Raw genomic sequence first — 12564 nt, forward strand, 5'->3', positions numbered from 1 at the left:
GTGAGAACACATGCGCTAGTGCATGCTCTCAAAGGTGAGACCTGATCTGGTAAGCGTGTGGAGAGGGATCATGGAACAGTAAAGGAGACCTTTACAAGTCACTGCCAAATAAGCAAGACTGCTGGAATATACGTTTGAAGAGGACCATTTTAAGCACCAGGTTTGACTAGATTATGCAGTGTAACTCTGCACATTTTGTAATAGTATTACTTTTTTTTTTTTTTACCCATGATAACAATGTCTGTGAAGAGATTTCACCGTATTAGTACTAATTTAAGACCTAACCACAACAAGAAGCAACTAACAGATGACTAGTAAAAATCTGCAGATTATGCAGCAAATTACAGATTATGTGGCACATGGGAAAACGGCGCAGCATTGTATAATTTCAGTGGTCCTGCAAATAAAGCACCTATGCTGCATCAAAAAAAGTTCTCCAATTATTATGAATTCTGAAACTTTTTTGGGTTGCAAATGTAACAGTCCACCTCTAGAGTCTTTTCACTTTTTGTTTTACTCCGTTTATTCACGTTGAACATTTTTGAAGTGTTGTGCTGGTAAATTTGTTTTGTGGCTTCTTTATTCCTGTGAATCATGGCCGACCCTTTGCTGAATTGGAACTTGTTCCTTTCTAATTGCATCTCTGCCCCAACTGACTCAAGATTCCTGTGCATAATAAGTTTATTTGTTCTCATTGTTTCACTATGCACCATGATCACAAATCTTTGTGTACTTAGGTGCATATTACAAGATAAAAAAAATGGATTTGCAGCTGCAAGTCAGAAATCCACTTCATTTGGAACTTATTCAGGGTTAAGTTTTGGGGTAGAAGGTGTGGTCGGGTGGTAGCCCTTGAGAAAATAGGGAGCACCCACAGACTTCTCACACACCTTTCCAGTCATGTGTCACCCACACCTGACACCCAGAGTGAGTGTTGAAAAAGACAAATCTAAGTGTGTGAACTGAGGGTTTAGATCGCCCAAACATCCCCATATTTTAAGAGGAAAAAAGAGAAAATGCTTCTGTGCTCAGAAAATAATTTTCCAGTGGAAGAAAAATAAATTCATGTGCATTTACACCTCGAAAGTACTTAATTGTACGCTGGTGGATTTTGTACCAGTAGAAAATCTGAATATGTAGGGTCGACGTTAACAAATTAATGATGCTCAACTGGTGGGATTTTTGTGAAAGCTTAAAAAAAGGAGGAAAAAAAACTTGCGAACCAACACCTACATTTTTCGCTTATGGCTCAGCATTACTAGTTTTTATGTTCCCTCTGAGTAGACATTTTTCTTTTTGCTCAGATGCTCCTCGTTCATTGGCTAGTTTTCTGTTAATATAGATAAAAATATAATGATACTGCCTTTTTCTATATTAAAAAAACAAACTAGTTTGATAATCTTATAAACAATCGTTCTCTATTTCTATATGTGCTTCCTTTACAGTACACACCTGAGAATGTGGTGGGGCCTGGGGCTGACCTCGACCCCGCAGAAGTTATGTTTACTGGATGCAGCTGCCAGAGCACACCCTGTTCAGCGATTACCTGCCAATGCCTTCGCCATAGTAACAATTACGAACACCGCTGCCTACAAATGGATGAAGCAGCGGGGACCACCTCTATGCCCATATTCGAATGCAATGTAATGTGCAGTTGTGGTGAGTTCTGCCCTAATCGTGTTGTCCAACGGGGTCTGCAGACACACCTCCTGCTGTTCCAGACTGAGCGGAAGGGTTTGGGGGTGCGCTCCTTGGAGCCTATAGCAAAAGGACAGTTTGTATGCGAGTATGCTGGGGAGGTTCTGGGCCTCCATGAGGCTCGAAGGAGGGTAAAACATCAGCAGCCCTCGGACCCCAACTACCTCATTGCTGTGAGGGAGCACCTGCACAGTGGACAAGTTATGGAGACGTTCATCGACCCAGCAAACATAGGAAACATTGGGCGATTCCTCAACCACTCTTGCCATCCCAACCTGGTCATGGTGCCAGTCCGTATTGACTCCATGGTGCCAAGACTAGCCCTTTTCGCGGCGCAGGACATCCAAGCTGGGGAAGAGCTTTGTTATGATTATTCTGGAAGGTTCCAGAATTTCTCTGGTTCAGTAAAGCTGCAAGAGGAGTCTGTAAAAGACAGAGTCCCCCAAAAACCCTGTCACTGTGGGACCAAATCCTGTAGCGGTTCCCTACCATACGAAGCTGATCTGTACCACAGGACAAGTGAGGAAGAATCTGACCCAGGCGTGGCCTAACTACCAATCTGAATATGAGGTTTATGCGAAGGGTTAAGATCCAAGGTTTGCCAAATGGAAATCTGAAACATATAATGTTAACCATTCAAGTGCCTCCATCAAGTTATGGACAAAAAGCCCAACATTAAGACCCTTCCACTTCATTCATACTTCAAAGTTCATGAACATGTTGGTCAAGAAAGAACAAAATCTGAATTTGGAGTATCTATTCATTAGATAGATTCACCTCACTGCTGGAACAGTGATCTGTAGGAATCAAACTGAGACACTGAATGGTTCGAAGACATTCCAAAGTCATTGGTTGCGTGGCTAAGAAACTACCAATAGCAATGTTTGTTTCCGAGGAATGGTCAACCACTCCTTAAAATCTAAACCCAGGCTGCTTGCCCATAACAGCAGTCTAGTAATTTTATACAGGTCAGAAGGCATGTTGTGAGTTGTTCTGAATTATGGTCTGACTGTGCACTATCAAGACAGTATGGTAAAATACGGTTTGGATGGAGGACCTAGTCTTCTGGTTAGCGGGTATACAATTAGACGAGCAAGTGCACACCAGTACAGATGCATAGAAAAGAACAGCGTCAGACTTAGTGTTCCCCTTAATGATCACTTTTAGTCTTCAAAATACAACTGCATCAGCTTATTTTATCATTATTTATCTGCAGGATTTGAGGATCCATGCGGCCAGTTGCTTTCTTACATGTCAATGCTTTCATGGATTAAATGTTTCAAAATGTTATGCTTAAATTGTCCAAAAGACCATTCTTCTTCTTCTTCAGTTAATAAAACATTTTTTTTTAAAGGTGCTCACTGTTTTTCAGAGATGTGTTGCATGGAGGTGAGAGCTATCCGCTGGATCCATCCCACTTTATAGATCTGAGGTTTTGGACAGGCATCTAAGAGGTTTGAAGTTTTCTTTCACATCCAGTGGCCCAAGGTGATTTAATTCTCAGTAATCTGGGTTGCCCAGTTCTATGACTTCTGTACAAGTTACTTCAGTAAGTAGTGTCCACGCTGAAACCAAGACTGCTCAGTGATTACAGGGAGCAGATTCTCCCTTGGATGTAAGTCTCCGAAGGCCTTGGTTATATAGTCCTCTATACACAACACTTTCATAAATCCCTAACAGGCAAATGTTCATCCTGGCCACATTCAGTATCAAAGCAGAATCAGAATTGAAATGCAGAACGTATCAATTCAGTGACCGATATAAACGTGTTCTGATGTGTGTAGAAACTGTACCAGATCGTGTGTTGATGCATGCTAAGAGCCGCACATGCGCCTTACCTATTTGGTGGTAAAATACTAACCTCAACTTATCTTCAGCAAAGGCTGTAGAAGTCCGCTATTAAGAACTCATCAAAACGCTTTGCCCAGAATTTCTTTAAACACCATAATTTATTTTCAAAACGTTTTCCAAATTTGTTAGGACGCCGAGAACCCCTTATTTCAATCCTTTGTGTACATCATGTCTTCTCATTGTAATCCGATACCCTCGCCTGCGGCACACAAGGCCAGCTTTTGTATGTCTCGCACTAAATTCATTGGTCTCTTTTCCCCTTCCACTGATCTGGAAGCTTGGCAGACGATGTTTGGGTTTAAGGCGCCAATGGTTCTTCCGCCGGTGGGATTTATCGGTGGTGGAAAGCTGTGCAGAATACAGAGAGCTGCACAATCTAATCGCAAGCACGCTGGCCTGGGCCTTCCTCAGGCTATTTTCGAGCACTTAGGCCAGGATGGCTGCCACAAAGCAGCCTCTCCCGTCACGGTTCTCCTTTCCCGGTTAGTAAAGCGCCTTCTTTCCTTCTCTGCTTCACTACAGAGCTGCCGTGTTCTGCTGATAACACGCAAGTGATGAGTGTTACACTGCTGGAAAGAAAGGAGGAAACGTTTCTAATCTAAACACGTGGGTAAAACATGGTATGTTGAGGAATGTAAACTAATAACTGCACGAATTCTTACATGTGACTTTAAGGGCTTGTTCTTCCTTGTTTTGCTGCCACACAACCACCGTAGCTGTGAACAGTGGCACGTCATGCAGTGCCTTATGGGGCATGCACCCCCAAGAAAACATTCACAGGCAGAAACGGCCTCTGGCACCGTTTTGGCCAGGGAACACACACGTTTTGGCTTCAGGGTTTCCAGACCTGGGTATGGCTGTGGACTGAGCAGATCTCCAAATAAGATAATTTTGGCCAGTAGTTACCCGGGTGGCAGGTGCCAGTTTTAACCATCAGATTTTGACCCAGAGCATGTCCTGTAAGGCAGGCAAAGGAAACAAAGAGGGAAAGAAAGATAGGGAAATAGTGACAAAGACAGACAGCAAGGATGAAAAAGAACCTGCAAGTGTGCTATAAAGAAATGGGAGCTGTAATTTTAGGGTGGTAAAACAAAGAAGCATGAGGTGGGATCAAGACCGGGTAACCATGGTATTCGGTAACCCTGGCATTGGTGTACGAAGAAAATCTTGACACCCTACATATATGTACCCAAATGTGTCCTAAGACCAAGACGCACTCGTCACCAGGTTACTTTAGTTCAGTTTGCACAAACCGGCAATCACTTCAGCTCCGCTTCCTTATCCATTTCGGACCGCCAAAGTCCTTAATCAGAGGCTGGAACTGCGGAATCCCAACATTCTGCACAGTACTAATTATTATATCAATTGCCTTTATTGCCCTCTGGTGGGCTGTCACAAGTGACCAAATGCATTTTGGGATTAGTAGTATTGCAATATCCATTGGTACCCTTTAGTGGGTGTTGCGATTCCACCAGGTAACTTCATATTATTTTCATGCCCTCCAGTGTGCCCCCAAAGTAAGATGCACAGCTTATTTTTCATTCAACCTGGCGTTCCAAAACTAGCTCAGAGGATTCCAAGCCACCGACTTGCATTCATGTTCATTGTGGTGGTGCACTCTTACGGCAGGACTGTCGTCAATATGTACCCAACTTTGTCCTAAGACCAAGACGCACTCATGTTTGGCATGACCAGCCCACTGGAGAGTAAAAATGATACTGTGCAATACTACTAATCCCAGGATAAGAACTCACTTGAGAGACCCACCACGGGGCGTAAACAATGAATGGCAAAGGGATTAGTTATCTGCAATAGCTGTGGTGCCTGCCAGACAAGCTGCCTGTGAACAAAGACAGGGATTGTCCGAAACTCAAGAGGCAGGAACTTATTGAAATGACATATACCAGACTCTTGGGCTTAATATTAAAGCAAGTCTGAACTGGGGGTGAGTCTTCAGTTTGTGAACAAAATACAGTAGAAATGTGACGGTGGTCCAGCCATGAAGACAGCACCACACCAGTAAATCAAAGTGGGTCTGCGTGACTTGGAATTGTTACAGCCGCAAAGCGGAATGTTCAGAAGGCAGAGAAAGTTGTTTAATTCACGAGTTTTGACTGTTTGGCATGACCAGCCCACCAGAGGGTAACATTAATGCTGTGCAGTACTACGAATCCCAGGATACAACAGAATTGAGAACTCACTTGAGAGAACCACCTGAGGGCGTAACCAATGAATGACAAGGGGATTAGTTATCCTTTGCAGCTTTGCCGCTGGTGTTGCAGGGTGCTCTATATAGGAGCTACTCTCCATCTAAATTTGGGAACTACCCAGAGTTCTATGCTTCCTATTTTGCATAATTTATTCAGCACTCTAAGCCTAAAAGGGTATTGTTTTGAATTATGCTGGGTGCTCCCTTGTGTCTGGACAAAGCTATACCTCTCTGAAGAGATCAATGAGAGCGAAATACTGTCAGGGGTTGCTTTTATGCATTCCAGGTTGACTTGGATGGTATTTTACAGATCCAAAGCTGTAATACCGCTAACATCGTCTCCAACTAAAGTAGGTTTTTCAGGTGGCATTTAAACATCCATCAAGTTTACTACACCTTTGATTAAGATATATCATAAACATGTATCTGTGAGTTTGTGCAGCTTGCCAAATTGTATTGGCTAAGAGTTTTTCTCCATTAAAGAATTGTTTATCAACCCAAGTCATCCCACCTGTTGGGTAGAACCAGGAAGGACTCGCTTGCTTAGCAAGAACGCCATTAAACTGATGCTCAAGAGGCTTGAGATCTATTAGCAATAATTTATATCAATTAGATACTAGAGCTGTTAAGAAAGCCTTTGGGGCCAAGTGGATGAGAAAACTGAAGCCGCAAGTAACTTACCTATGGCAGCACCTATTCAGAGTCAAAAACCCCTAGGATGAGGAAATTAAACTCAGAAATCTTGTTACCAGCCCAGGTGAAGTTTATCTATACCAGAATCAGGCTAAAACATTTTAACTGGACTAAGAATCTATAGGGGTGTGTTCCTCTAACAATGCTATTGTAGAGTGCTTAGAGAATTTCATATTCCATTGTCCTAATTATATATTTATTTTATTTATAAGGTTTTATATAGCGCGAATGTGACCCACGAGGGTATCGGAGCGCTTTTTTTTAAATTTTTTAAAGGATTCTTAAATATTTATTGAGATTACTGAAATGTCGCCATGACTCACTCTAAAGTTGATAACTGTAGTATTTTGTTTATGTATTGTCAACTATGTATCCTTATATATTTGCTTTCTTATTTGTTATTACAGTATTTTTGTATGTTTAATTTCCTTATGTGGCCCTCAGTGAGAGCCAAAACATAATAATAAAAACTTGAAACTCGGAGCGCTTTACAGTATATAGTTATAAAGACATAAGAAATGAGGTAGTATACACGCATTTGATATCAGTCATTACTTACAAAAAAGGTAAAAGATAACATAGTTGACCAGTGGACAACACATGATGATCCCAGAGGGCAACAGAACATTACATTATATATAGTTATTGATCCGTAGGTCAGTATGTGGAAATAAACAAACATATAATGTTCTCTTTCAATCCACACGAGGTAGCCAGTGATATGAGGATCATATAGGTGACTCGATGCCAGGATAGGATCAAGTCTTAGGACGTGAATTTGTTCATTAGGAGTATTTGTACCTCTTTTTGAAGGTGGTGAAGGAAGAGATTCCCCGAACCACTGGAGGTAAGGAGTTCCAAATCTTTGGAGCGATGCCTGAAAAAGCTCTGCAACCAATTCTCTTTTTATGAAAGGATTGTAGTTTCCGAAGTAAAGAACTCGCACTTCGTAGTTGTCTGCATCCTCCGGATCGTTCTAGCTTTAGAGCTAGGTAACTGGGTGTGTTGTTATGTAGGGCTTTATGGGTCATGCAGGCAACCTTTAGTTGTATTCTTGCCTCATAGGGCAGCCAGTTCAGCAGTTTTTTTATTATATATATTTTGGAAAAACACTGCCTAATTCCACTGAAGAAACAGTCCAGAGATTAGACTGCAGCTATGAGCTTATGAAAACCTACTGATATCGTAGGTATTCAATATGTAATAGTTAAATCCATACAGAAAGCATGAAACAGATCTACAAAGAAGTTTGAGAATTTCAGGGCTTCCCAAACTTTACAAATCGTCCAAAGAAATAAAATGGCAATTAAACGATCGGTTAGAGACTTACCTTTTAATAAAACTTTGGGGTCAATTGTTTGACCGGGACTTTTATTCATATTTTGAAAGTTTTCTGTACGACTGACAAGCGGCTTAACAAAAACACTTGGTTCTCCTGGATTCATAATGTGCAGATTGAATTTTGGTACGAAGGGACTAGCAAAATGTAGATTATCTTTACTAATAAAACACAAAAAATAAATAACAAATGTAATCTATAAACAGCAGGTCAGTTTCTGAACATCATATAAAGTGGCTGTATTGCACATGCCTAATAGGTAATAAGCCATGCCACCTGCCTAACATATTTTCGATCACGGGCTCTAGATTGATGGGGGAATAACACGTTATGCCTTTTAATTACTTTGCTCATAGGCATGTCACTCTTTATATTCTCCAATTTAAAACAGAGTGAACGAATGGATGAGCTGGAACTTTTATGGTTTTATTTGTAAAATCGAATAAAATTTGGATGATGGATGAGCTGGCTACTCTCGCTCGCTATAAGGGTGATAACAAATCTGAACACTGCTATGCAACCTATTCCCTCTCTGACCAAATACTTTAACTGAAATATATCCCTTTTGCTGGCTTCAACCATGAACTTTAGTAATGACAGTGTTTCATTCTCCTGTCTGTATGTCATGCAATCATAAAACACATGAGATTTAATGTGTTTTGTGACTGGATTAATCCAGGAGAAAGCACATTTTGTTTGCTACGTCTAAAAGCAATCCTTTTAGGAAAAAACATGGGAAATGGATGCCTTATATGCTGAACTGCATTAAGGTCCAGGATGGTAAGGGTTTAGAACACTGCAAGGATAATCAGCAGAGACCAAGGGACAAAGCACATTAGACAAAATGTTGGAGGGCATCCTGGACGAGGGCAAGAAATGAGCGGGAGAAGATAGCCTTATGTGGGGAAACCTTTGGAAAATAGAAGGGGAATGGACTTCCAGGGGGGCTAGCAACTTTAAAAATCAGTGCGATGCGGCACGCCGTAAATCTCTGAGATTTGTTGCCTTTCTCCTCTCCAGGCGACAATGACAAACAAGCATTTACAATGCAATGGTCTTGCCTTTGCCAAAGTTAGAGCTATTGGCATTGTAAATGACAATTTTTTTATTTATGTGTTGGTTTTGAAAACAGATAAATAAATGGCATTGTCATTTACAATGTCAATAGCTTAATCCACAGCTTTCCAAACTTTTCATGTTGGTGACACCTTTTTGTGAAAAATATTTCAGGGACACGGTAACGCGAGGAAGCGCAGCGAGCGAGCCCGAACCACCTATGGTGGGTTCGGGCCCCACACACACCACCCCACAGACACACCACCCCCCACAGACACACCACCCCACAGGCACACACAACCCCCCCACACACACTACCCCACACACACACACACCCACACACACACATCCCACACACACACATCCCACACACACACACACCCCCACACCCTAGCACTCGGATTACTATATTCCCTATGGTCGTTATGCCTGAATTAAAGAGATAAAGATGTCACCCTGCATATGACTTAGAGAAAATGGAGCACTGACGCCTCAAGATCTGAACATCTCCATGTAACCAGATTTTACATTGGTAATCCAGGAGGCTAAGAAAATATTTGCACCTGTCAAAAAGAAACTACAATAGCAGGTAAAACATGCTAAGCCTAGCGTCGCTACAGTGGAGAAAGCTTTTCGCTGCACTTTTTTTGGCAATTTTCGATCTTGATTCAGCTACACCCCCCCATCCCCCCAACCCCCCCCCGCCGGCGTGTGTGGCATCCCGGGACCGCAGGGGGGGGGGGGGGGGGGGCTAAGAAAAAAGTTTGGGGGAGGGCTAATTCTTCCAGCAGTAGGCAGAGTGGAGTTGCAGGGGCTCTAAGAAGGGGTAAAAAAAAACAACAAAGCCTCATTTACAAGCAAATGGTCTTTTAAAGACCAGTGAAGTACTCGGGTGCGGCTGTGTGTGTGCCCAGGACGCTGTCTCAGCCCGGGCTGCCACACACAACGGGGGAGGGGGGGGGCTGAAGCCCTTTGAGCCCAATGGGCATTGCGCGCCTGATATCAGTCACGTTTTTGACGGAGTAACCCGTCCCCTGAACTCTAAACCAGACCCTTCAGGCTAGAGAAGCACGTGCTTAAACGGAAGTGAAGTTCATCCACAAGCAGTACGGTCTAAATGAAGAAATGAGTGTCTCCCTTTCTTGTATGAAATTGTAGGAGAAATGTTGAAAGTTGTATAACATGATTCCCTTTCCAAACGCTGTTGTCATAGAATGCCTCCATAATAAAGACTCTGCTCATATGTCATTAATATCAATTAACACCCAAGTCATTTTACAACGCAGGACCTGCGAGGGTGGAATGTTAGTAACGGGCGTGGTGGTGCATGGGAGGCACCAGTTCAGTACGCAAAAAAAAATCCATATTTTAAAAACGCTATCGTCTTGTGTTTCATCCCCATCAATGCATTTTTTTGGTTCTGTCTTTTTATGAACAATGCCAATGATTTTGCAGATTGTGGTGTATTTTAAGCCAAACACACTCTTCAGTTGCCAGTGATGCTGACTGCTGTAAACAGAAAGGAAAGTCAAAATGTGTGTCTATTTTTTTACATGGCATCATCTTTGCATTACACCTTCTACTGATTTTGAACAGACACGTATATGTTTTTTGACGAGACTTCTTATTTTTATTATTTGGAAAGCTGAGTTATGCAAGGAAAGGTGTAGTCGTGCCCATCAGTCAGTGGGCATGCTGGGCTGCACACCAGCGCCGTTTAAACCTGCTTTAACATTCAGTGGCAACTGTTCTTCATTAACAGCATCTCAAAATAATTGTTCTGTTTAATCAGTCCCCTGTCATGTGTGGCATCCCGGGGCCGCACCCGAGCACTTAACAGGTCTTTAAAGACCTTGTGCGTGTTAATAGGGCTTTGTTGTTGTTGTTTCACCCCTTCTAAGAGCCCCTGCAGCCCGGCTCTGCCGATTGCCGGCAGACGTCAGATCATCCCATCGCGCAACACACCTACATATGGGGCGCGTCACAGTAATGTGTCGCGCCACACAGTTTGGAAAGCTGTGGCTTAATCTCTCGCAAATACGAGACCTATTGCATTTGCACCCACAGAGACACACACACAGAGAGCCCCCCACACACAGCACCCCCACACACACAGCACCCCCACACACACAGCACCCCCACACACACAGAGCCCCACACACACAGAGCCCCACACACACAGAGCCCCACCACACAGAGCCCCCCCACACACACACACAGAGCCCCACACACACACACACACAGAGTCACACACACACACAGAGCCCCACACACACAGAGCCCCCACACACAGAGAGCCCCACACACACACAGAGCCCCCCCCACACAGAGCCCCACACACACAGAGCTCCACACACACACAGGGCCCCACACACACAGCCCCCCCCCACACACACAGAGCCCCCCCACACACACACAGAGCCCCCCACACACAGAGACACACACAGAGCCTCCCCCACACACACACACAGAGCCCCACACACACAGAGCCCCACACACACAGAGCCCCCCACACACACAGAGAGCCCCAGACACAGCCCCCCACACACACACAGAGCCCCACACACAGCCCCCCCACACACACACAGAGCCCCACACACAGCCCCCCCACACACACAGAGAGCCCCCCCACACACAGACACACACACAGAGCCCCCACACACAGCCCCCCACACACACAGAGCCCCCCTACACACAGAGCCCCCCTACACACAGAGCCCCCCACACACACAGAGCCCCCCACACACAGAGCCCCCCACACACACAGAGCCCCCCCACACACACAGAGCCCCCCCCCACACACACAGAGCCCCCCTACACACACAGAGCCCCTCACACACACACAGAGCCCCTCACACACACACAGAGCCCCTCACACACACACAGAGCCCCTCACACACACACACAGAGCCCCTCACACACACACACAGAGCCCCCCCCACACACACAGAGCCCCCCTACACACACAGAGCCCCCCCCACACACAGAGCTCCCCACACACAGAGCCCCACACACAGAGCCCCCCACACAGAGCCCCCCACACACACAGAGCCCCCCCACACACACAGAGCCCCCCCCCACACACACACAGAGAGCCCCCCCACACACACACACAGCCCCCCCACACACACAGAGCCCCCCCACACACACACAGAGACCCCCACTTGTATAACCCAAGCTAATTCCGATCTTCTCCGTCCTCACCGGGCCACATGCGACTAGCCTGGCCGGCGCGCTCCGCAGCCGGTCTGAATTCCTAGGAAAGCCCCAGGCTTCGAAGGCCCTCGCGCTGGCGGCGGCTTTTCAAACCGGCGAGAAAACATTCAAACAAACAAAATCAACGGTTCCTCCAGTTCGACCTGCTGGCTTCTGAAGAACCCCAGCTTCTGTCGCTGCACCAGCTCTCTCCATTAAACAATACCTCCCTTCTGAGTGTGTGCCACGGTCCCTTGCCCAATTCAATCAGCCCCTCACGCTCCCGCATCACACCCACGACCCATTTCTGCAAAATCCGGGGGAAAACGGAGCAAAACAAAACCGCAAACGCGCCCGAGAGCCCCTGGCCCCAGACTCACCGCTCCGGCGGGGCTCCCCTCCGTGTCCACGCCGCCCCAAGGATCCTTTCTGTTTGAAAAGGAAGCGGCGAGGGGTGGTTGTAAAAAGAAAGACTCAAAAAGCCAGCCTCCTGCTTTTGTTTCTCTCCAAACCGGCATTAAAT

General features: G+C 45.0%; 1 protein-coding gene across 1 annotated transcript in view; it reads left to right on the forward strand.

Annotated features, from left to right (window-relative positions):
* LOC144783439 (histone-lysine N-methyltransferase SETMAR) overlaps positions 1-3053 on the forward strand; it is a 31913-nt gene extending 28860 nt beyond the window's left edge. Inside the window, exon 2 of the mRNA XM_078662415.1 lies at positions 1446-3053. Within this exon, the coding sequence (XP_078518541.1) occupies positions 1446-2249 (804 nt within the window). The 3' untranslated portion in view covers positions 2250-3053. The remainder of the gene's footprint in view (positions 1-1445) is intronic.
* Positions 3054-12564: the final 9511 nt, after the last annotated feature.

Source organism: Lissotriton helveticus, chromosome 9 (genome assembly GCF_964261635.1).
Source record: "Lissotriton helveticus chromosome 9, aLisHel1.1, whole genome shotgun sequence".
NCBI classification, from domain to species: Eukaryota; Metazoa; Chordata; class Amphibia; order Caudata; family Salamandridae; genus Lissotriton; species Lissotriton helveticus.